The following is a 27,574-nucleotide window of genomic DNA, read 5'->3' as shown; positions in this document are numbered from 1 at the left end:
TCCCGCCCCCTTGACCTGTCCGTCCTCCCTGGACTGACCTATCCCCTCCCTAACTCCCCACCTACACTCACCTTTACTGGCTCCATCCCCGCCTCTTCGACCTGTTTGTTTCCTCTCCACCTATCCTCTCCTCTATCCCTCTTCTATCCGCCTCCCACTCTCTCCCTATTTATTTCAAAACCCCCTTCCCCTCCCCCTTTTCTGATGAAGGGTCTAGGCCCGAAACGTCAGCCTCTCTGCTCCTATGATGCTGCTTGGCCTGCTGTGTTCATCCAGCCCTGCACCTTGTTGTCTCGGATTCTCCAGCATCTGCAGTTCCTACTATCTCTGATTCAATCTTGGTCGATTAAGAAATTGGGCAAAATTCAAACAGGTTGATTTCACCACAAGTAAATGCAAGGTAATCCAATTTGCATCAAAAATGATAGATCTGACCTCTTGTTTTTGAAATGATTAAATAATAAGAAAATCTAGCTGTTTTCCAAGAGATTTAGGAGATCATGTACACAGATCACTGAAAGGCAACAGTCAGATACAAAAAAAAATCAAAAATATTTAATCTAATATATGCCATTTGTAGTTAGAATATATAGGGGAGGAAGTTTTGTTATAGTTATGCAAAAGCCCTGGCTGGATCATATCTTGAGTTCTGGAAATGGCACTTTAGAACACTTGACACTTTAGGCTTTGGAAGAAATGCAGTGCGAATGCAGCAAAACGTTACCATGGCTCTAATGGATAGATTATGAGGAGATATGACAGGGTTTGTGTTGCCTGGAATATGAAATGTTAACAGGTGTTAACAAGCTTGAAGTTTAACGATTTTGAAAATAATTGTTAGGGTAGCTAGAGAAAAACTCTGGAATTCTGTAACAAAAAAGCAGCAGATGCTGGTTCAATTCTGAGTTTTCTTTTGAAAGCAACAGATTTATTTTTGCCAATCATGGGTATTCAGAAATATGAAGCCAATGAAGTTAGGGTATAAATCAGCCATGATCTCATTCAGTGCCAGGACAATCTCAAAGGATTAAATTCACTACTGCTGTTCTTTTATTCCTAACACAAATGTAAAGAAACGTTGTTTTTGTTGCTGAGTACACAACATGATGAATATATTGTCCGTATGAAGGAGAAAGAGAACTAAAAACAAATTTACATGCTTTTCAAATAGAAAACAACTAAATAATGAAGATCATATTTAAATAAATCCAGCTTGCAATGAAACAGAAACTAGCAAATTACTTAGAAAGTTTACGAGAACATTTCTGATCCCCTGCCTCTGAAGAGTTCTAAGAAAATAAACAAAGCAATTTGTTAACAATGCAATTTGAAAAAAATAAATATTTTCAGCCAGGATCCTGAGTGAAGTCTCTTCTTTTTTTTAAACATTGAAGATTGTGGCAAAGTCCCTGGAACAGCCAGAGCTTCAGTTGATTTCTTTAGACTACACCTCAAGGAACGCAGCAGGCAGTCAGTACTGCACTGAATTCAATTCACATAGCTAGGGTTGCAGCTACTTATTATTTTGACAGAGCAATACTCAGTTGACTGAAATAATGATTAAATATTCATTTGAAATAAACCATCATAAAAATAGGTTTCTACTTAAGTGAAATGCTGTATTACATACATTAATGAGAAGACACATTGAAACAAAACACTGAACAAAAAAAACTGTGTATGCATCACCGTCACCCAGTTCTCCCACATTAACTTCAAGACCACAATTTCATTTTCTGTTCATATTTTATAATAGTTATGCAAATAATGCACAGCTTTTTAGAGCCATGTCTGAAATGTCAGATCAAATGTGGCACCTGCTTTATGCCCACAGCATTTGGCATTATGACAATTTAGATCATGCTCCTTTTCATTATTTCATTATTAATCATTTCATTATTAAAGACAAACTTAAAAAGTACACTATCGTTTCATTTACAGTTTCATTTCATTTTGTAATAAGCTACTTACATATTTTGTATCCTAGTTATATCCCGATAAGGCCACATTTGAAACAATGATATAACATGAAAGCGTACTTTTAATATATAAAACACAGTGTCACTGAGAAAAGAGGACACTTCGTTCATGCTGATGTAGAATAGCAGATGGTTGTTGAATAGTGAAGGTCAACACTCCAATTTACTGATTCACTTTATGAGATTTTAGCATGGTCATTAAAAAAAAGGAGGAAATTATGGGCCATCACATGGCAAGGTATTTCCCATCATTCTTTAAAAGGACACGATAAAAATTATATTCATACAATAACCTGCAAGTCTTGACTGTGTACTGAAAAAAAACTATGTTTACAAGTGATGCTAATAATAAAAGGAAGAAGCTGGTGAGGGCAGGGGCAATTAGTAAATATCAGGTACTTATTGTTACTTAGCATTCTGAAATCATTTAAGTTCACTGATTACAGTTTTACCGATATGCTTAACAAGAACTTAGTCAGTCATGAGTTCCAAACTTGCAACTTAATAGAGCTAAGCTATATCATCTTAACATAATCAGAAATCATAGTAGTATTCACTCAGACAAGCACATTTTGGGTTGCTTGGAGTAAAAACATATTTCACACCCAAGATGGCCTGCTTTCGATTACACCTGCAATATTTGTAACGAGTCATGACCATCCGGTACCTGTGATGTTAGAGGAGATACATGGAATCATTATCAGCAACTCTAAGCAAGGAATCTTATTATTGTTTTTGAAACAAAATCCGATATAAACTTGTAACAGCATTTTAGTTTGGGTTAAGGAGAGATCCGTATTTATTTTTATTGGGCTCATAGCGGAAAGCAAAGAGCAAAGCAAAATATCAAATGCAACTTGAAGAAATACAGCATAAATGAAGAGGGGGAGGTAATTTTGTAATAACCAATTCGACCAACCTACCGTGAATAATAAATGTGCGGTAGACTGTGGGGAATTGTCACCTTATATTCTATAACTCCCATTGTACATAATTTTAAATATGTTTCAATATTAAAATTATTATTCCATCCTCAAAACATCAGCTGGTGTCCATTTTAACCTCAGCTGTTTGTTCTATATTTCACCAGCTAATTAATTTTATGGACATTATCCCATTAGAAATCTGATAAGATACAAATAGTGCAATCTTTATAGAATTTTTGTAATACGACTCTTCACAGGACATTTTCACGGTTGCAATGATTTTCATTCTTTTCTCACAATCACATGGATATTGCAGGCCCACAAGAACTGTAGTGTGTATTCTGCCCATTTCTTGTGTACTTGTGTGTGCGCAGTACCATGACACCATAGCCTCCAAGGGTCAGATTAGTTAAGCTCACCAGCAGCTGCAGTGCAATGTGAGAAGCACATTGCCACATTTCTCACCAGTTCTGCCCAATTACCTGCAGCATTCCGGTACTGGACAACTGACATCTAGCACACTGCTCACAAGACTACATTCCCTCTAGTCTCCTGATGAATTTTAAAACAAAATTCTCAATCCTTTCAAAGCACTGAAGAACCCTGCACCTGCTGCAGTGAGCAATGACGAGTCCCAGTGAGAGTTTTGTCAGTCAGATCTCTGCAGATGCTCTTTTACTTTATACCAGAATCGCATCCAAAGATGGAAATGAGATGACAATCTCATGCATAGACCTTGAAAGTCATTTCTATTTCTAAAAGATGTGGCTTGACAGGCCTACAACAGTTAAGAGTGTATCCTGGCCTGTCTCCAGTGAAAGCAGCTGCGACTAAACATTGTGGTCAATAACAACAAAGACCGAGGTTCCTACATCTCTATCCCCAGCAGAACAGAAGAGTGGGGAACGGTTATCAGTTTCAGCAACTTACGCTACAGCTCCACAGTTGCCGGTAATTTATGACAGTTTCTAACCACTGAAAGAGAGGAAGAACGTGAGAAACAGGACTGAGAAGCATGTGGGATTTGAGACCGGCATTTCAGCTATGGACCTGGTTCAAATCCTCCTCAGACTGTCAGAAGCGAAGTCTCCTCTTCGAACTAGGTGAGGGCAGCTACTGGTACACACGGGGCCATGGCACTTTAGCAACTTATCAATCCCACTGAGCAGGCACAGAACGGCTACTTCGCTAAATAGGAAACATCACACCGCTACAGCGCATGGTACTTTTCTGAGGGTAGGATTATCTAGAGAGAGCTTGTTTTTAAGTAGTTAAAAATGACTTAGGAACACTTGATGCTGACCTACATGCTAACGTGCAAAATGTTCTATTGTACAAAAAAGGCAGGAGATTACAATATTATGCTAAGTTGAAAATGTCATTAAGTTAAAAAAGAACAGGAAAGAAATGAAACTACCATAATTATTGTACACATATTTCCTAGTAGTTAATTGCAAATCATTCTTCAATACAATTTTTGGGAACTGTATTCAACAAGTAGCCTTTAAATGTGATCATTAGTTATCAGTCATAAAACTCACTGATAACTACAGTGACTACAAAAGAAAAAAAAATCAGAATCAAAGCTTAAGTCACGCTCACCCCAAATAAAGATCACAGTGTTACGATTGTTTAAAAACACAATCTGGAACAATTTCAAGGCTGCAAATAATTCTGGAGTGTGATGATAGCTGTATCAACTGTGCTATGTAGAACATGAAGTAAATAACATCTTTGTTACAAGTAGAGATCAAAAATATACAATACTAAAAATCCTGTAACTAATTACATGTATTTCCTTAAATCATAATGGTTTTTAATACACAGTCACTGATTTCACGACTTAAAAACATACACAGCATTTTGAATCAGTTAAGTCAGTCAATTTATCTCTGTAACTTCTTTGACCAAAATTAAAAGGTAGCCACAAAATCTCATGCAAGGATTCAGGTTGAAATTTATTCTTTACAAAAATATTCATAAAAAATAATCATAACAACAGCATACTGCTACTTCTGGGGACTCTTGTTGCACAGTGATAGTGTCCCTACCTCTGGACCAGTAGTCTGGGTTCAAGTCCCAATTGCTCCACAGGTTAATGCAGAAAATGTCTGCATTAACCTGCTTCTGCATTGCATTTTTAATCACAAACTCTCCTTGTGCTCTATATGTAAAATTAAAACAGGCTCTCTCAGTCTGCAATGTCATACAAGACCATCAATTCTGTTCCTGTCTTGTAGCAGAAATTATAACCAATTATTTTCCAATAATTACTCAATTAAGATTATGCCAATTACACAAATGTGTTAATTAAAATGTGTAATCCATTAATTTACTGTGAAAGTACACATAAATACTTTCAAGAGCTGAATAGAAATGTTTTAAGTCCAACCCATGAAAGAAGATGCTTTTCATTACTGCCTTTAATTGATGTCAGCAAGCAATAATTGGTAGTGGCTTACATCAGCAAGTGAACAAGAGGACAACCATCTGTTGACATTAGAAAGTAAGCTTTACAACCGGCACAATGCAAATGGATTTTTTTCTACATTTTAACATATGGCATTTTGGTCAAGAATACGCTTACTTAAAAAAAGACAGTAATTTCCAATATATAATGGTAAACAGTAAACCCTTGGCTTTCATAAGGTGCTCAAGTCAAAAGTACTTTAATCCTTTTGCACTGCAATACCTAGGTCAATAGTTTGACACTATATGCTCCAAAACACAGTCAGTTATTACATGTATACATTAAGATGTAACCTGACATATAGAAAAACCAACATTCACATTATTATTCACCAAGACATAGGACCAGTGATTTTTTAAACATTTTAGGAGACCCAGTAGAATACACACCTAATGATGAAATCTATATATCTTATGAATCTATTAAAAATAAACGCAATCTAAAATTTACTGGTTAATGGTTTAGTAGTTGCTGAGTTCCTCACCAGCTGCCATAAAATGAAATTTTATAACAGCTGTTTTCATTCCTTTACAACAAAAGTCCACATTCATGGACTGGCTATTATATTGCAAATGATGTGGAAAGCAGTGTTCAGTTTCTCCTCAATTCACTCATATAGGTTTGAGATATAGATCAACCAGAATCCACCCATATTAGACATTGTGTAATACTATTAATATTATTTTGTTATAACTACTTATATCTCCCATTTGAAAGTGTCACTTTCTAAATTGAAATATAGATGTACACTGTACTATTCTCATCTCGGTCTTAGAATTGTGCCAACTGACAATTCAACTTTATCTCATTCTCCTTCAGTAGTTCATGAGTCATCAAGTTATTTTATACATAATATAATATGAGTGTTTATGTATATGTGGATGGTTCCTAATTAATTGTTTTACCGAAGTTTCAAAGTGTTAGAAAGTTAAGCACATTATTCAATACTCATTTTGAAAAGTTCTGATAGTTTACCAGCTGATAATATTTAATCTTTACATTTATGGTATTAGTACATTGGATCTTCAGAAATACTTGAGAAGGCCTGTAACTGAATTATGGTTACTGTTGTGGGTGGGAAGAGTAGGAGAAAGACAGGCAACATGGATTAAAAACTATGACGTTTTCACGAAAAACATCTACCTCAAGACAACTTCAATTTAAAAATGTATCATAAAATGTTGTCAGTTAAAATTTTAAAAGTTAGCACTGAATTTGTGGCACTACTGAAAGACAAAAAAAAGCATGATTTTGTTTCAAAGAATTTACAGTTCAATACAGCAGGACATAGTCAGGTGACGAGCAGTAAATGCAATTTTTTAAAGTTTAAATTAAGATGGGGTACTCGATAACAATTATTGGCATAGCAGTCTGAACGTGATGAAATTATTTTCACATTCAACCAGTGTCTTGGTTTAAAACCAGTCATTTATTTCTCATGCAAGCTATTGCTGGAATGACTTATTAATTCAAGATTTTTTTAAATCCCTTCACCCTTTGGATAAACAATTTGTGCTGAAATAAAACCCAAACAGTGGCCACAGCCAGTTAAATAAAAGCAGCCTTCTCCTCACTACCCCTATTCCCACATTATATCAGAGGCCATTCATTTAATCAGAGTTCAAATAAAAAGTCACAAATTATTCTACTCTCCCAAGCAAACACCGGAAACATAATTTTTCACTTTTTTTAAGATGATTAAATTCTAAAATCAGGATTATTTTTAAGCTAACTTAGAAATGAGGATGCATGCTGACTTTATGGAGTTAATCGTAACCCTCCATATGGGATGAAAAGAAGTGAAAAATTCTTAAACTCAAATCTAGCCTACTCTAAATGGCTGGACTGCAGCAAAAAGGTGCGAACTGCTGAACAGAAGAGGCTTGAGCTTTTCCAATGCCATTTATGGGTCGGGAAGAGTGTTTCTCCCCAAGTAAGTCTATTTCCCACTCCATACAATCGTCGTCAAACTATGTTCACTAACAGCTCCAGATCAACAAATTTGCCATTCCAATATCCTTCATCCCTCCAAACCTCACAGTACTCAACCTCATCCACAATTACAATTCTCAGTTGTTAGAATATATCTGTTCCTGGGCTGTACTCTCTTCTATAGTGTCATCACCCAGGGAAGCAAATTTGTCAAAAGGCTGGCTTCCCATAGGGAACGCTCAGATTTTGAAAAAAGAACTCTTCATCCTGACTTGGAAATCCCAGTGAATATCAGGATCCTAATATCAGTTATGCCAATTTCAATATTTAAGCACTTTGGACTACAAACCTAAAATAATAACTATTTTAATCAATGTATTCTGCCTGTGTATTCATGTTATTACAAAATGAAAATGTTGAGAGGAAGAGAATAAAATACAATGCTGCAATTTTAAAAGTGTGTCATTTACTTCATTTATAGTTATTTGTTTGAATAGCAAATAAAGTAATGCACATAAAATTCTCTTTTTCTTTGATTTATCCCACTACCAAGACATAATTCATAATGGCTAGATATTTAACCTAAATTATTAGATTTTTTATTTTATAGGTTTTGTACATGTTATCGTAACTTCTGTTCTAAGCTATAAATTACGTTACTCAATTTTACCACATGCAATCACTATTGTTGATTCTGAAAATTATTTCCAGCCTAAAAGATATACTTTTCATGCACCTTTAATTAATTATTAGAGTTCCTGAATGCTACCATAGTTGTTGCATTGTGATTTTCAATGTGTTTTACCCCATCCTCCAACATATCACATGGATGCTTTGTCTTTTAGTTCTCAAGTCTGACACAAGAAAATCTTTTGTTCAGAAGAAAGTAACTCTTTAAATCCATCTACACCAATCACATGACCAACAGCTGCCTTGTAAGAATTGTCAGTATGACCAGCTGGCATGTTACTATATGGCAACAAATCCCTTCACTATCACGATTTGTGCTGGCTTTAACAGTTAAATAGGCTACAACATGAAGAATCTTTTGTGATTTTGAAAAGTTGGCAGCTCTTTGAGATAATTGTCAAATAAACTGGCAATGGGATGAATAATCTTTAGTTAACATGAGAAATCTCTAACTGGTTTTGTTTTTCTTTAACCATCTTTTTTTTACATCCCATTGGCTAAGTTTCAATATAATATTTTGAACATCTATATGTGATATTAGTCACAATTCAGAGTTATCATAAATTTTGAGGACTTTGTTAATATTTTAAGCAGGCATCCTCAGTATCTTTTAAAATGCTCATTTTCTGCAACTCAACATCCATATTTTTGTTCCACTATTTTATTAGTAAGATGTATCAGAAGAATCTAATACATGAAGGGCATTAATTAATTCACAATAGTTTTTGCAAGTTATTTTAGAAAGTAAAATCAATCTTTCTGGAACCCTCAGAGCCTTCAGCATTGCGAATAGCTCATAATTGGCATTAGCAGAAAGGAGATAGATTAATAAAGGCTTTGGTTACGCACAAACATAGTACGATTGTAATTTTCTGCATCAGAACACACAGGAAAATCGCCATAAAGAGCAGCAAACTTAGCCAATAGTAACCCATAATTTTCAAAATCAAAATGGAATATTTTTGAAGTATATATACAAAGGATTTAAAACAATTATATAATTGTATGAAAAACAATATTTAAATAAGTTACATATCTTTAATAAGCATATTTTTACAGAATGGTTCAATGACTTGAAGATGAATTGGATGTCAAGACTAGCACACAATACAGTGAGTTACATTTCAATATAGATCCTTTCCTAAAAGGTCATTACTTTGTTCAGTTAGGTAATTCAATGTCACATACTACAAAACAAGGTTTCTATGCACTGTTCCACACACTATAGCTATAACTACACTTATCAGTTGTATTCCCTAAAAGAAAACAGAAAGGGAATAAAATGTTCCATGCATTATTTTTCCAAAATAAATTAATCACCTCAGAAATGTGAGTCAGGTATGTGTCGCCAATAATTAAAGTGGTAAATTCTGAATTCTATTTTTTAAAACAATAAACCAATATTATTACAGAATATTAAAAAAGTGAATTTGACCCAATCAGCAAACCGTAATTTAAAAATGAAATGGTGGTGAGATTTTTGACAAATTCTTCAGGCTACTTTTAAATTCACATAACTTTCATTATTCCGCAAATGAAAATAATAATTAGGGAATACACTGTGGTTAAGAGCAAAATGCACATGTTTAAGGATGACCAGAAAAGCAGATGAATACCTACAGTTAACTAGTAGTCATGAAATTAAATGTTGTTCATGTCATACTACTATCCAACACTGTCTGCTCACCATATTTCAAATTTATGAAAGCACTTAATAAAAAATAATCTCTTTACAGTAGTACAATGAACAATATGCAGCAGGAATAAAAGAGATTTGCATTTATATAGTGCTTTTCACAACCATCAGCTATCTCAGTATTTCACAACCCATGAGGCACATTTGACGTGTAGTCACTGCTGTAATGCAGGAAATGTGGCAGCCAATATGTGCACATCAGCTACCTCCAAAATCAATGTAATAAGGACCAGACTTTCTAACATTCTTTCACAGTAATGAAAGCATCACTGGTTAGGTGTGCTGTTGATTAAGGGATTTTTTTTTAATGCAATGCTTTCCATTTGGTTATTTCAGCTGCCTTGACAGCTTATTAAATATCAGCACTGCGACGATAACAACCACAAAATGTATATCAAATAAACAAACAAACAAACATGAGATGAATTTTTTTCCATTGAAGATTTCTTTAAATGTTCTGACTGGGATCTTAATGATAACACTATCCACTTAAGGACTTACACTAAGCAGATCAGTGAAAGCAGGGACTGACATGCATGTACCTTTATCACATGCTCAAGCCACCAATTATATGGAGCAGGGAAAAATAGCAATTTCTTGAAAATATGTACTAATTTTGACAAAGAGAGAAATCTACCTTTACAACAACAGTCACATTAAGGTATATTAAGGCTGGCTCAGACACTCACAAACAAGCCTGCTTTATTTGGTAAAATGCAGTTCATCATCCTATAATACTGTTGCAATTAGAAATTTTTGGATAGCTCAGTTATGTCATGTAGTATGAAACCAAAGCTATCTCATTTAAAAAGCACACCAGAATTCAACACACATATTTTCACAGTTAAAAATAGAACAAGATGAATTGTTTCAAAAATACACATCTATTTCAGTGGGAAGCATTACAGATAACCAAAGCACCCACATGGACAGTATATTTTGCCAAATACATCACTACAAAATGAGTAGCAATTCTACACTGGGCAGTAGCCATTAGAAATTGTTTCTCCTGACGCTATTCTACATTTTCAGTACAACGTCCAACTTGCAACGTAGGGAGGAATCACCACTAGAAAAAGTGCACCCAAAAGAAGGTGATATTTGAATTATGAAAGCTCATTTATACAAAAACTATATGTCTGTTTGAGGATCAAATTGTTTTGCGATGCTGTTAAGCATTCAAATATTCCACTAGTCCACAGTGCAGAAATGGAATACTCTGACATTTTGTTTTAACATGGCAACGAAATTCAACCAACACCAGAGAACAAGCACTTAATTGACAGTGTGCTTGAAGCATACTACAAATGTAATTGAAAATATAGCAATATGGATACTGAATCCTTGAACGAAAGACGACATAAACTGCACACGGAGGCAGAATGATACCTTTCCCATTACACAGCGAATGAAAAATGATGTGTAAACCCCAAATTAAAATTATTAGCTGTGTATCTATGCCCTGAATTATAAAGCAGCCATCTCGCTCCAAAGCACACACACACAGCTGCAGGCTAAATTATTCAAGGGGGAATAAACTCTGATTCAGACTGGTACACACACTGCTGCACGTGTTGCACAGACTGCTTGTGGCCGGCACAGTTTGTCTTCCTGCCTGTGTGCATTTGTGGTTCCTGAAGGCTGGAAGGAAACCACAGGTATCTGCTGCCAGGACGAATGCCAGGATCTCAGAAAATCAGGAGATGGTGATCAAATAGGAGCATTCCAGCTAATCACAAGGGCACACTGATCGCGTCTAACTCATCGCAGGTTATGAAGCAACTAGTCAAGGGCGCAGCAATATTCTCACGTTATAATACACGTATCAAATTCTTTCTACGGCGCACCACCTATAAATCCAGATTTGAGAACGAGCTGCAGCTGTCAATCGCGTTCTATTCTGGATTGGATACAAGTAGAATTTACTACAGCTTGTTCTTTTTCTTTTCCTAAAACTGCTCTTTCTCCATCTCCATTTGAACAAAAAAAAATGCATGATAACTCAAAAATAAGAAAGTGTATCCCGCAATCCTCGCTGGTCAGGTGTAGGGAAATGAGCCCCTTTCCTCCCTGAGAAATGACAGCTCAAATTCTTTACTGCAGCGTCACCCCAGCTGTCCCAGTTAGATTAGGGAATCCATTCATCTCATTGGATGCAAAGCAGCTCTCCAAAGCAGCTTACTTATTCAAAGGCAATCACTTTTTTTTAAAAGTCATCAAGCCACTGATTTTTAATTTAGCTCGTTCCACGTCAGTCACATCCCAAAGCTGAATGAATGACAAAACTAAAAGAGCAGCCAGCCCCGGTTTCTGCCAAGCGCCAGCACCAGCAGCTCCGGCGATCCCACTCATCATAATTATCTGCAGATAAGCTCAAACTGGTTTCAGCAATTCCTGTTTCGGACAAAAGTTGTTTTCGCGCACAGTTTGCACAATAAAATCATATCAGAGAGATCAACTGATAACACTGTTACAGCGTGCGATTTCAACGGATTATGCATTTATGTCAAAAGCACAGGCAGGCTTTCTCCCCCCTTGCCTCGCGCTAAACTTTGTATTACAGAGAGAAAATGTCCACAATTCAGGCACAAAATTCGATCAATTTCTATCAGTTTCGCGGTTTACTATCAAATGAAAATAAAAGCAACATACATATTTTTCAAAGATTCTATACGCACGACTACATAATATTGGAAAACTGACAGTGGGCGCGATCAAAGTAAATACATTAGTCACTCTTTCCGAACAAGATCCTGAAAACGTCTCTGTACTGCATTGACTGCATCCTCCAAATATTTAAAGGAATCCTTCCCCTTGCCTCTCTGCAGTGAGTTTGAGCCCCCTCTCACCTACCTGGGTAGAAATCTTTGGATTTGGACAGTTTGATCGTGGCACCAGTCTCTTTCTGCAGTTGGACAATGGTTTGTCCTCCCTTTCCAATAATAGATCCGGCAGCATAGCTAGGTATAAGGACTTTTAAAAAATATTGGCCGTCTTCTGCGAAAGGAAAACGAATAGATTATTGCAATAACAGATACCCACCACAACCATCACCTCCTCCCCAACCACCCATCCACCCACCAAACCCCTACTATTCTCTCTCCCTAGTAAAATGGAATAATCATTAATCAGTATATTTTGTCAATTTTGAAGAACCCGTGCAAGATAAAGCTCCTTAGAAAAAAAATATGCAGTACATTATTAAATTTGCCTAAACAATTGGACATTACAAAAGAAACGGATACTGGATGCCAAACGCCACAAAAATAAATGACATTTTGTGATGCAGAGGGAGAGAGTGCCTCTGCGTACCCATGTTTAGAAGGATTTTGAATAATGTATCAGAAGATGATGACAGTCGTGGTTTCCATGGTGATCGTGAATTGTAATTGACCTATAAAACCGCGCTGTTTGCGTGTAGCGTAGTTAAATATCTCCACATACCGCACTATGTCAATAAATAAACGCAGTTTAACCGAGAACAACTCTCCGCAGCAACTCTACTGATTACTTACTATTTGCTTACTTTTAGACACAAGATACGAACATAATTAGCAACTACACGTGAATGAATCAGTGATCCCTCCTTCGGTGTGGGAAGAAAAATGACATCCCTCTCTCCAGAACTTGGATTCTACGCCTGATCACCAACAGTGACTTGTCACAGCACAATACAGATACGCCGTAGAGCAATCCCCAGCTTTCTGCAGACAGCAGTGATCACTTTAAGCTCATTAATTAAAGGATCACTTCACTTCAAGTCAGTCAATGTCTGTTTTCATTCTGACCCACAGGTAACACTGTCAGTTACAACGGCAAACAAGGGAGAGCGGCGACAATATACCGCAACAGTGACACGAAAACAAATCATGATTGTTGATCAACAGAATTAATCCACACGCTCCCCCCCCGCTCCAACAAACAAACAATCCGCGATGATCAAACACACAAACGCACAAGCTTTTGGCTAGCCACAAAGACCATTAGTCGCAATGCCCTTTCCCTTCTTGCCAACTATTATTAAAATGTATTAAACGGTGGAAAGTGAACTCCGCTACTCATCCCACAGCTCAAATTAGAACAGTTTCTGACCAGTTCAAGTCCACCTCGCTGCACTTGCCAATAATTCTTAACATCGAAGACACGAAAGGCAAGATCAATTATCGGAATACGAAAGAAAGTCACAAATAATACAAAAATATATATATTTTAATGGCTTGCAGAACAGAACAGACGCCATTTTCAAAGGGCTTCTATATATTTCTATATAATGTAAGCAAAGCTACGGAGAAGAAATGCTGCTACCCACCGCCAGTGTTGGTTCTCTTGGTGTTGCCCGCTTCAGGAGGAGCTTCGAGCGGCCGCTTTCTGGAGTCGGGGGGGTCCAGGTCTATGGGAAGCCCGGTGTGGGTCCCGTTCTGCTGGATGGGAGCTGCCGCCATCATGATGAGGATGAAGATGAGGAGAATGAGGGTGTTATTGTTGATGTTTTGCGGACTCTTAGAGAGAGAGGGAGAGAGAGAGAAAGAGAAAAGGAGAGAGAGATGCGCTGATAGGGCCAAGTGGGGGTGGGGGGGGGGGGGGGGGGATGGAAACTGTAATGTGTCGGTGATGTCTGTAAAGAGGGGATGGATGAAGCAAGGGGGAGGAGGGAGGGAAGGAGGGATGGTGACAGACAGATGTGTGTGTGTGTGTTTGTGTGTGTGTGGCAGTGGACGGGGATTCCGCTCCTACTTCGCCTCTGCTCTCGGTGCAGCTTCTCTCATTGTCGGGGATGGATGGATGGATGGAGGGAGGGAGGGAGGGAGGGTGGGAGAGGGGTGTGTGAGGGGAAGGGGGGTTGGTGTGAGGAAATGGGGGCAGGGATGGGGGAGGAGGTCAGAGGTCAATCAATCCCACCCCCTCCACCGTCTAATCCCGCCCTCTCCCCCGGCACGCCTGATTGGCAGCACCCTTTAGCCAATAGACACCAATCTTGGCCCAGCCAAGGACTCGCCCATTGTACCCAGCCTCCAATCCGCTTGGCCCTGGTGCGGGACATCCGCCAATGGTGTGCGGTTTGATCAATACTGGGGCGGGGGGAGAGGTGTTGGAGTGTGTCCCGGTTTGCAGTTTGTCTGTACCTGGTTCTCTCTGAGAGCGCAGCGCAAACGAAAGCTGAACCGAGTTTGGTTCGCCAGTGGCATTGCGAGTACTCGCTGCCTAACCCGGTTGCCCGAGTGTGTTGTGAGTGTGCGGCCGCTCCCAGTGTCTTCGTGCACTCACTCGCGGAGTGCGTGTCCTGAATGCTTGGCGAGCGAGAAGCCGGAGCTGCAGGAAGATGCAGCCTGAGGGAGGCTTAGTGCAATTCCCAGCACATTGCTCTCCTACTTCAGCTCGCCGCTTCCTTCTCCTTTGAATTACGGAGCAAATCTAATCATCGCACTTCTCAGAAATAGCCTGGATCACCAGATTAACAAGCGGAAACATCAAAGTAGCTCACTGACAGCGATTCGTCGTTTATTTAGTTGCGGGTGGGGAAAGTCAATCGCGGCAACAAGTAACACTCGCAGACTTTGAAAATAAAATATAATTATGTCCATCAATGCCCAATTCTTGATTTCCTGCCTTATCCTAAATGAACTCAGTGAATGAAATTTGCACTCGCCCTGCTTTACGGGGGATAAATGTTGCAATAATTTTGCAGAAGTCTGTCTTTAAATAGTCATGCCCACTCTCAAAGCGGTAGGCTGTTCGAATTTAGCAGAAGTTCTGCAGCAATGAAACAATAATACCATTTTAATAAAACAAGTGTAAACAAAGATAGATTTTTTAATGTAGCTGATTTATAAATAAAGCTGATAAATGGCTAGTTTTTCATGCTAAATTTGAAATTACGAGGGCATTCAATTTCGTTTGTACAAAAATTGACTGAATGAAATATTTTATCTACATATCTTCAAATATAATGAATTCCTTCATGGCCTAATACATATTTTCGAAAATCTGGCACATACATAGTGATATTTTATTGCTCATTCTGTAGAACATTGCCCACTTTTAATGTAACTTGACAAATAAAAAGCTGTGGAAGGAGCGGTTGTGTTAAATATACCTATGGAATAAGAACAATGTTAAGTACTTGAGCCAGGCTGTAGTTTGATTTCCATGTGCAGTCCTAAAAACGTAATGACAAAAGATTCTGGAATGGATCATTAGCTGGAAAAGACGCAGAACGATGTGGAAAAGACGTAACAAGTGGAAGGGAGAACAGCTTCAGCAGTCTACCCACGCTTTATTCGCCCGGAACATCTAACGGTTGTTGTCATTAGGCTTTGAAGTAGAATTGCTTTTGGTTCGACATGACTGGAATATTAATTCATTTCAGCAAATTTCCCAGTATAAATTCTGTTGAACTACATGGTATCATGCTTGATTATTACAGGTTTCCCGCATTTGATTTTAGCATCCACAAGTAAGGATATTTATATTCTATATATGCAATTGTATAGGCCGTGAATACAAACACAAATCAAGCAAATAGTTGCAGCAATATCTAGTGAATACTAAAACGTTTAATTGTCTCGATTAAATACATATTAAGAGGGTGCATAAAAATGACTTGCTGGTCGACATTAGAAATCTGAGCAAAGTGCAGAATCCGCGAACCTACTATATCATTTCTTGAATTCTTTTAACACTCAACCCAGACAAGATCTGTCAAGATATAAGCAGCCAATTTGTATTTCAGGTATCAAAATAATAGGCAGAAAATATATCTTGCAGAAAGTATGCCAAAAGGAAAGACATCTTTTGTTCTTTTGTTATTATTGGCCATTCTCCAATGAAGATGTCACAGCTAGGGCCATTTGTTGGTGCGCTAGTAGAGCTGACTGTCACATATCTTTAATAAAAGCGAAATACTACCCATGCTGGAGATGTAAAATAAACGAGCCGAAGAAGAATCACTAGACTCGAAATGTTAGCTCTGTTTTTCTCTCCACGGATGCTGCCAGACCTTCTGCGTTTTCTCAGCAATTTCTGTTTTTATCTATTATTTTATGAATCCAAGGACAAAACCGAACATTGCATACACGCGATATTCGTTTTTAGGTTTTCTTAACAGTTTATTTTGTCACAGATTACACAGGAGACATTTGCCTCAGGTTATGCATAAGAATGTAATTCAGTCACAACCAGCATGTGGTCAGTTCGGGTACGATATAGCAGACTTCTATCTCTTGAGAAGTCGTGGTCGTATCAGTGCTCAGCATCACCTTGTGTGGCCTCAATAGTTGTGGCAATTGTTGGCTAACCTGGTTTTTGCACAGGATTACAATGGTTGGATCATGCACATTCTGGGGCAGAGACCTCTCCCTCTAGCAGACACAAAGAAGTTCATGCAGATGCTGCAGGAGTACCCGTTTCCCACAATGAATGGGTTCAGGTCAAATATCATCAGTACATGGAGCTTAATCCGTAGGATTTGAGCTAATAGGTCTGCTAAACTCCTTTACCTATTATTTTAAGTCAACCAGTCAAGGAATGTTATAATACACCTCTGGAGCTGGTCATACTTGAACCAAGGGCTCCTGGCTCAAAAGTTGGAAAACTACTATTGTTCACTATCCAGCTCTGACATGACAGGATTTCTCTGGTATTTCAGCTCAGGATAATGTTCCACAAATTTCTCCAATTTGCAACTGGGGAGGATCTTCCCTACCTTAGCTGTAACCACAGGCTCTAACTCTTTCACCTCTGGACGGACTTTTTGTCTGATGGATTTGACAGCCCACTTTTGATTGGACTTTGACGCACACTAATTGACCAATCCCGCAAATATTGGCTTTGCGTTACTGTTCCTGACAGGGTATGGATCAGTAATTACATTTGTTCCTGACTCCTCGGTGCCAGTCCTTCATCTTTTGGTTGGTAATATAAGGCAAATCTACCTAATAATATTAAAGGAGACATGCATTTGCTGTCTGATTTTTCACGATGTCAACAATGGCATTACCTTGTTTCTTTACAAGGTTATAAATAGCTCTTACTTGGATTTTGTTAACAAGGATTATGATTGACACGATCCTAACTAAATCCAATACATTTAGTGCAAATTTTGAACAAAACAGATCCACTTAAATCACACAGTTATCCCTCCGGTGGTTAATCTGAGATGAATACAGCTCAAGAGATCTTTAACCAACATCCTTCTGCTTGATTCACTAGAATAGAGCTGTCTTCTTTGTTACTGGAATTATTGTCTTCTTGATCCATTTGTCCATACGTCTAGCACTCCCTATATCAAAGGACATTTGAATATGCTGGCAAAGTTGTGACCAACGATTATTGGAGCACCACCTCGCAGTCTCTTGTGTTTTATATTGAGTAGCCTTAGCTCATTCAGAGTCTTCTTTCTCAAATCTCTCTTGTAAATAATGATAGCAGACCACGTGCCTTCAATAACAGGTTCCATCACAGTGATTTTCGCCTTAAATCAGTCAGCAGCTGTGGATTGCTAGAATGTGTGCAATGTTATGAAACAAGTCCATTAAAAATAAACAAAGACAGAGAATGCTGGAGAAACTCAGCAAGTCTAGCAGCATCAGTGGAGAGAGAAAAAAAGTTAATGTTTCAAGTCCCATATGACTTCTTCAGAACTGAAAGAAATTCGAAATTATTTGTTTTATTCTTTCTCGCAACTTCACCTGGTTCGTCTTTGACTCATCCCTTTCTTTCCTTGACTTCTCATTTTCCATCTCTGAGGGTAGACTGTCCACCAATGTCTATTAGCAGCCTACTAACTCACACAGTTACCTCGACTTCACTTCCTTATACCCTACTCCCTGCAAGGATTCCATTTTGTTCTCTTAGTTTCTTCATCTGTGTCCCATCTGATCTGGTGATGCCACCTTTCACCAAGGTGTTTCAAAGTGACTTTTATCCACAATTAGCAATTCTCCCCTACTGTAGTTGATAGGAACCTAAGCTATGTCTAAGCAATAACCTATTTCCTGCACTTCTGCCTTCACCCTTCCTTACCTTCCCAGAAAATGATAGGGTTCCCTTGATCTTATTCACCACCCACTAACCATTATTGAAGGATCATCCACTGCCGTTTCCACCACCTCCAGAGGACACCACTACCAGTACTTCTTCTCCACCTCTCCACTGTCAGCATTCAGTAAGGACAGTTCCCTCTGTGACACTTCAATCCACTCATCCACAACTAACACTTCATCACTCTCCCATGGCACCTTCCCATACAGTAGCAATATATGCAACACTTGCTGACTCATCTCCTACCCTCACTATCCAAGGTTCTAAACAGACCTCACAGTGATGCAACATTTTACTTGTACTTCATTCAATCTAGTCTACTGTATTCACTGCTCACAATGTAACCTCCTCTACATTGGCAAGACCAAATGAAGACTGGGTAACTACTTAGTAGAGCAATCTCTGCTTTGTCTATATTTGGAATGACCCTGACCTTCCAGTTGCTTGCCATTTTAATAAACCACCTTGCTCTCACATTAACAGTTCTGACTGGGCCTGCTGCAATGCTGAACAATGCAAACTCAAGGAACAATACCAGATTTTTTATTCAGCACTTTGCAGCCCCTAGGACTCAATACTGAATTCCACAATTTCAGCAAAACTGAAAGAACTGCGGATGCTGTAAATCAGAAGCAAAACAGAAGCTGCTGGAAAAGCTCAGCAGGTCTGGCAGAACCTTCTGAGGAATGGTCACCGGACCCAAACCAATAACTCTGATTTCTCTTCACAGACACTGCCAGACTTGCTGAACTTTTCCAGCAACTTCAATTTCTGTTCCACAACTTCAGAGCCTGACTTCGTGACAATTGTCCTCCATTTTTCGTACATTCTGCTCCTCCCCTCCCAAAGGTTTGTCTTGTTTGTGTGTTGTTTACTTTGGTCTCAGCCAAGAAGTCACATTTTCCCCCCTCCACACCTTTTACACACATTTTACATTGCTATTACCCCAGTTTACAGCCTCTGCCTTTGTAGACAAAATTATTTTCTAATCCTTTTCAGTTCGGAAGAAGAGATATATCATTGCCAAAATGTTAACATTTCTCTCCACAGTTATCACTAGACCTGATGTTTTTTTTCCAGCATTATCTCTGTTTATTTCAGATTTCCATCATGCGCAGTATTTTGATTTTATCCAAAGTAAATAAATTTCATTGCTTTTCAAAATACTTCATCTGATTGAATACTCTGTTATTTCAAACATCTTAATTATTGGTGTGAGGTGTGATTTGATACTTATGGAACATTGTAAATATGTATTTTCAACATATGGCATTGACTTCTCTCCTATTTAACATTGATTGCGTATGTTAATTTGTATGCTACCATTTAATATTTGTGAAAACAAAATGTTATAGGGCACCTCATATCTTTGGCTAGCGGGCTGAAAATACAATCCAGGGGCTTAACATTGTTGTATTTTGGTTAAGCATAGTTTCAAATAGCTACATTGGGATATCCAAACTACTTCAAGACACACCTCCTGTTGGCTAAATTAAGAGCTAATTGTCTATTTATAGCACTGGTATGTAGGATTGAACAAAATCAATTTGCCGTGGAAACAGATATACAGTATGATAATTACAAACTTGTGGGAGGTCTAGCTGAGTAAGGTAACTACAGTTTAGTTAACCAGCTTTGACTGAATTTTATTAACACCAAGTTTCGGAAGTGACTCACAGATAATGGATGTGAATCGATGTTCACAGTATGATCATGAATGAAGTATAATTTTCTTCAATGTAGTCCTTTAGTGATTAAAACATAGGTATTTGCATCGAACTGATGTGCACTGCAAGTATTTTACAAACCAAACTTGCAGAACCTTGAGTTTTTACATGCTCTTTAAATGGAAAGGCAGTATTTACTATCATCCCTACATGTCCTAAGGCTATTAATAAGTAGCTACACAGTGATGGAGTCAAAATACATGTTGATAAATCCATGCAAGCATAACAGATTTCCTTTCTTGAAAGACATTAATGACCCACTGCTTCTCTAGGACCATGATTAACATGCTATCCTACTATATTATGTGGTAGCAGTATGTTTTTGCAAAATGACAAAAGCAATGGGCATGTTTCCATGTTTTTCAAGTAAGAGAGTGGGATAAAATTTCAAAAATCCACAACTCAGCTCCTAATTTACCTCCTGCCCATTCACTTCTAGTTTCGTTGGAAATGATTTGTATGGTGGATGACTAAACTGTTGTAAGGATGCTTAACTGTTCCCACCTGCTTCAAGACGACCACTATCACCCTGGCACCGAAGACAACTCAGACAACGTGTCTTAATCACTACTGCCCGGTGGCTCTGATATCCATCAATATGAAGTGCTTTGAGAGGTTAGTAGCATGAACTCCAGCCTCCCAGATTGCTTTGATCTGCCATAATTCACCTACCAAGACAATAGGTCCACAGCATTCACCAGCTCCCTGGCCCTCAAGTCTTCCCTAGAACATTGGGATAACAAGAACACTTATGTCAGACTCCTTTCTATTGAGTTTAGCTTTGCCTTCAACACCATCATTCCAACAAAACTTATCTCCGAACTCCGAGACCGAGGACTCTGCTCTCCCCTTTGCAACTGGATCCTCAACTTCCTGACCCACAGACCGCAATTCCGTAAGGATAGGCGGCAACACTTTCTCCACAATAATCCTGAACAGCAGTGTCCTGCAAGGCTGTGTACTCAGCCCCTTAGTATACTCCTTATACACTCACAACTGTGTGGCCAAATTCAGCTCTAACTCCATTTACAAATTTGCTGATGACACCACTGTAGCGGGTCAGATCTCAAACAATGGCAAGACAGAGTACAGGAAAGAATTAGGGTTAGGTTTCACTAGCACACATACTCAAGTACAGGCATACAGGATTCCGGTGAAAAGTTTACAATGTCGCCATTCACAACATCATCTTGGGTACAAGGTACCTAGATACAAAATCATAAGTGCAGAGTAGAAAAATAATGAAGTAAGTTAGAAGTTCAACATTACAGTTCTTCTCAGTATAAAGTAGTAAATAAAGAAGTAAAGTTAAAAGTTCCAAAATTATGGCCCTTCTTAGCCATGGGCTGACAGTCGCTCCACATTGGTTTTCCCTATGAGGGCTCACACTCCCCATAAGGGATCGATCTCTCCCCCGTGCTGGGCTCGATCTCGCACTCCCCGTGAGAGGTTGATCTCTCCCCCATGCTGGGCTCAATCTCACAATCCCCACGAGGGATCGATCTCTCCCCCGTGCTGGGCTCGATCTCACATGCCCCGTGAGGGGTTAATCTCTCCCCCGTGCTGGGCTCGATTTCACACTCCCTGTGAGGGCTCAATCTCACACTCCCCATGGGGGGTTGATCTCTCCCCCGTGCTGGGCTCGATCTCACATGCCCCTTGAAAGGTTGATCTCTCCCCCATGCTGGGCTTGATTTCACACTCCCTGTGAGGGCTCGATCTCACACTCCCCGTGAGGGGTTGATCTCTGCCCTGTGCTGGGCTCGATCTCACACTCCCCGTGAGGGGTTGATCTCTGCCCTGTGCTGGGCTCGATCTTTCGATCCCTGTGCCTCCGTCCTGCCAGCTTGCAGCTGACCGCCATCCAGGCTCACCAACCGCCTCGTCGCTAGAGTCCCGCTCTGGTACCATTCCGAGAACCCAGCTGCTTTCATGATCCGGACTCCAAAAAAGTCACTATGTTGCTGACTGCCAAAATCCCCAGCCCAGGCCCCCAGCCGCTGCCATAGCCATCAGAGCCTCCATGCCTGAACTCCCTTCAGAAGGCAATAAGTGAAAAAAAAACTAAAAATACTGGGAAAAAAGAAAAAAAGCCAGAAAAGAAGAAAGAAAGACGGTTGGAGCGGATGAGCTCCGCCTCAGAAGCCCTACTCTGCTGCCATCTAGGAAAGATATCGGAGAGCGGGAGGGAAATGGAGTCAGTGGGATAGACAGGGATACACAGATTAATGGCATGGTGTAAAAACAACAATCAATGTCAGCAAAATGAAGGAGCTGGTCGTCAACGTCAGGAAACGGAGTGGAAGACACGCCCCTACCTGTATCAATGGTACTGAGGGGGAGATGGTCGAGAGCTTCCATTTCCTAGGAGTAAATATCACCAACATCCACGGTACAGTTACAGGCTGTTTGAATCTAGCGATCACCGGCTGCGGCAGATGGCACGTACAGAGAGGAAAAGAGTCAATTCTCGTAACTTCACAAATTACTTTATTAATGTGTTAAACAAGACACGCGTTGCATATGTGTTTTATTACAAACTAGGCCTTATATATTTTCCCACACACTGAGCTAGAATTTATTTACATACCCACTAGGGTCCTCTGACACACCCCGATTAGTCACAGAATATAAAATCTAATACCCGATCAGGATAGCTGCTGCTGCTAACGGGGGCTGACGCTGGCCAGGTGCTGCACACACACACACTCTCTCTCTCTCTCTCTCTCTCTCTCTCTCTTTCGGTGTCATCACCACATCCATGACGTACGGAGTGCCTCTGCGATAGTTGGTCTCCAGAGTTTTTGCTGGCTGCATGCCCCGAGGGTCTTCCTTTTATCCTTTCTCTTATCTCTCTCAAGTCGTGCTGTCTCCTTCCCATTGGCTAAGGCTAATTCACTTATTGCATGCCTTTACCTTATGGGCACTGGCTCAGAGACTTAAGTAGCATTATCTCATTATTTCTCATTCAAATAGGCTTTTACATTACTTCAGCTTCTTTATTTTTTGCAAAACTTAGTTAATTCAAAGTGGTTTAAATCGGCTCAAACTAGTACCTGGCTTGGGTCATTTTTAGTTCACAAGCTGCTTCTTTCTTTGTGACAGCACCTTTGCATTCAATACCTCCTGTTAGCAATGGCTGGTACCTCTCTCTCTCTCTATCTATCTATTTATCTATCTATCTCCCTGCAGTCTCCAGACAAGAAAGTACACCAATGCCTCTACTTCCTCAGAGGCTAAAGTAATTTGGCATGTCCACAATGACACATCAATTTTTAGAGATGCACCATAGAAAGCATCCTATCCAGATGCACCACAACTTAGTATGGCAACTGCTGTGCCCAAGACTGCGAGAAATTACAGAGAGTTGTGAATGCAGACCAGTTCATCACAAAAAAACAGCCTTCCTTCCATTGACTCTGTCTACACTTCCTACTGCCTCGGGAAAGCAGCCAATATTATCAAAAACCCCTCCCACTCTGGTTTTACTTTCTTCCACCCTCTTCCATTGGGCAGAAGATACAAGAGTTTGAACATACGTACCATCACACCTAAAAACAGTTTCTTCCCTGTTGTTATCAGACTTATGAATTGACCTCTTATACATTAGTGTTGATCTTTCTCTGCAACTTCTCTCTAGCTGTAACACTATATTTTGCATTCTGTTCGACTGCCTTGATGTACTTATGTAAGGTATGATTTGTCTGGATAGTACACAAAACAATACTTTTCATCCTATCTCGGTACATGTAACAATAATAAATCAAATCAATTCAAATCAAATCAAGTATTATTTGAATATCCTAATGAGGCCGTGTGCTTCAATTTTTAACAGAATTTTGGATTTAAAAGTCCAAGGTTTCAGTAGGTGAGTGCCTTTCCAACACTGAGTGTGGGCCAGGAAGACCAAGGGTGGGCTCACACCCTCAGAATGCTCCAGGAACCTCCTCACCAATGAGCAGATTGCCTTCCCAAAATCAAAGTGCTCCCAAACCTCAAAGCCAGCCACAATCTTCACCTGCACCCACTCCACTCACCATATCCCTGCCTTTGATCTGCTCAACTTCCAGGCTCCTCCCACTCAGTAACATTAACAAGAATTCCTCTGTCCTTTCACTCTGGCTGCAGTCTTCCAGTACAACCCTTTGCACCTGACATGACCAGACTCCATATTACTTGCATTTCCTCTGCAAACCATCCTCTTTCTATTTGTATTATCTTAACTGTAGGACCCATGTATCTAAATTTATTTTAATTGGATTCCTATAAATAATTGCATTACAGGCATTCTCATTTGGTGCATTGTCCTTGTTATACTAATATATCGATATGAACAAGTACAAGTGAGTTAGAAGATGCAGCTAAATCAGAATTAAATTTAACAAAGAATTCATACTTTCATAAACTTTGGGAACAAACACTTTCCAACTTCACTTTGGATATCAAGATATAATTTTCACAGTATCCTTCAAAACACAACTTGAATTCATTTGGTGGTGGTAACATCAGGTCAAATGCATGGAAGATCATGTTTTTACAGGTTATGTTTCTTCTTGATATTGTGAAACAAAATATTTCTTTGCAACCACACTGAGAAAACTGCATCTTGCACCAGGTTTTAAGCTCTGCTGTTTTGGGTATGATGCCATTAAGTTGCTAAATCATAAAAATCCTTTTGGAAATCAGATGAATTAGTGTTAGCTCAGAGTCTTGTCCATTCTAAGAGTACAATTATCTGGTCCTCATGCTCATTTGGTTAGACATGCTATTGCATAAAATATGTGTGAACAAGGTCAAGACCACTAAATTTACATCAAATTAATTATAATGAAGTCAAGGCACATCTCTTTGTTTTATTTAAATTAATACATTAATGGCATGCTCTAGCTTTTCAAAATTTGTTTTTGTAAATACATTCTGAGGCATACTTTTCAGGAAGAAATTTAGTGTGAATATGGGGCTAGGAGCAGGAGCAAAACGTCTTGACTCAAGGTAACGTGGTGGTTTCCCACCATGTTTCAACTCCCAGAAACCACCCTGAAGTCTGAATCAAATGCAGAATAGCTATTTGTGTACAAGCAGTAAGTAGCTTGTTAATTCAATTGAATTACAAATTAAGGCCATTGATCAGAGACCAATTAGAATTTTCCAGTCAACCTGCAGAACAGCCGCCACCACTTGTACAATCAGGAACTCCGTGGATACTTGAGGTGGTTTCCTAGCAGCATGAATGTGGCCTTACAATATGACACAAAGTATCCAGGAATTTAGAATCACAGAAATGCAGTGACCCTGTAGTCACCGTATCTATCCAGCTACAGCTTATGGATACAGTCCCTCTCTGTGACCATTTCTGTTCTTCATTATTGTAAAAAGCAACAGGAGGACATCTGAAAAGGAAGGAATCCTCTCCGTCCGCTATTTTGAATCTTATACTGCAGCTCCTTCAATTCTAGAGGGATTACATTTTGTCCCACAGATTCAAAAGCCCACCAGGCATCTTGGACATTTCAGTCTGCTGTTTTGCCAGCGATTGTTCAATTCTGCAAAAATTGCCATCGGGTTACTGTTCCTGACAAGATATGGGTCAGATCCCACATTTATTCTGGACACCTGGATGCCAGTCCTTCATTTTTGTCTTTTTGGATTTCCTTGGCTGCAATTTGACTGTATTATATTTCCCTTTTATTTTCATCTTTTCTATTTTTGACCTTTTTCCCAAGGTTTTAAATGTAGAATACATTTTTTGAAAGAGAACATGTGCAATCTGCTTCTGGATTTGGATTGACTGATTGGATGCATGATTATTGATTGTGGCTTCCCAAGTTGTCTCCCATTGATGAGGCCACATAAAGACTTTTTCTGTCCCAGTGTGATTACCTGCCTGGTTTCAATTAGCCTCAATGATTTCAACCAGTTCACTGCAATTAACACTCCTATGCAATTTAAATTGTTCTCTTCAATTCAGCAGTATCATCTGAACATACAAATTAGAATTCAGAGTAAAGTATTTGGTTCCTCGACCTTGCTCTGCCATTCAGTGAGATAATGGTCGAACTGATTACTCCATATTCCCACCTACCCATGGTAAACTTTCACCTTGCTAATCAAGGATCTACCTACATTTGCCTTAAAAAGATGAGCACCACTTTTTGAGGAGGGCTTACAACACTCTGTGAGAAAATATTTCTCCTCATTTTTGTCTTATTCTGCAACAGTGACACTTAGTTCTAGATTCTTCCACAAGAGGAAACCATTCTTTCCACATGAACAATGTCAAGAGTCCTTAGATTTTTTACATTTTAATAATGTCTCTCTTACTTTGCTACTCTTTTCTAAACTTTTAGAAAGTTGTCTGACGTTTCCTCATCAGACAACCCAACCTTTGCAACTGTTAGTCTGCTAAACATTCTCTGAACTGTTTCCAAGGACAAAAACAGAGTTGCTGGAAAAGGTCAGCAGGTCTGACAGCATCTGTGAAGAAAAAAACAGAGTTAACGTTTCGGGTCCGGTGACCCTTCCTCAGAACTGAGTTCTGTGGATCCCATCAACAAACACATAGAACTCGACCCCCTATATACTCCACTACGAAGGAAAACTGGAAGTGAGGCAATCCAGCTCAATAGACACCAGAGTTTAAAAACCAGGCGGGAAAACACACCGACTCTTCATCGGAGGCTGCACTGATGATGTTACCCAGCATGGTAATGAAATGTCTGTGGAACAACAACCCAGCTCGGCAAGCCAACCAACCTCAAAACCTCAAGATACACAGCCACTCTGCTCATGCCAAATAGGTGGCATGGCAGATATTCCCTCACAGTTGCATTTTCTCATTCAATGATCAGGTCACACAGTTTACCTGTTCTTAATTACATTCCATCAAAACACCATTTGTAGGTCACTGCTACTCTGTTCCAAATGCCCACTGTAAACCATATCTTGTCTTTGTCCATTAGGGGAATATTCAGATAAAACAAAAGATGAGTTTTTATTTACAGCAGCAAAAGTGAGCACAAACAAAACAAATAGAGGCTCTAAGAGACAACAAGGTGCAGGGCTGGATGAACACAGCAGGCCAAGCAGCATCATAGGAGCAGAGAGGCTGACGTTTC

At 39.2% G+C, this 27,574-nt stretch overlaps 1 protein-coding gene across 4 annotated transcripts in view; it reads right to left on the bottom strand.

The window, feature by feature from the left end:
- Nucleotides 1-14,464, bottom strand: part of LOC109912316 (RNA-binding protein Nova-1) — a 358,414-nt gene extending 343,950 nt beyond the window's left edge. For all 4 annotated transcript variants that reach the window (XR_007262714.1, XM_048600400.1, XM_048600401.1 and 1 more), the window contains exons 1-2: nt 14,003-14,464; nt 12,547-12,690 (exon numbers count right to left, since the gene is read on the bottom strand). Coding sequence is in view for 3 of the 4 variants with exons in the window: in XM_048600400.1 (XP_048456357.1) it covers nt 12,547-12,690; nt 14,003-14,138 (280 nt within the window). In the remaining variant the exon portion in view is untranslated. The remainder of the gene's footprint in view (nt 1-12,546; nt 12,691-14,002) is intronic.
- Nucleotides 14,465-27,574: the final 13,110 nt, after the last annotated feature.

The sequence above is a fragment of the Rhincodon typus genome, chromosome 8 (assembly GCF_021869965.1).
Source record: "Rhincodon typus isolate 14 chromosome 8, sRhiTyp1.1, whole genome shotgun sequence".
NCBI lineage: Eukaryota > Metazoa > Chordata > Chondrichthyes > Orectolobiformes > Rhincodontidae > Rhincodon > Rhincodon typus.
Note: the sequence above shows the minus strand (reverse complement) of the source record. Positions and strands in the feature narration are given on the sequence as shown.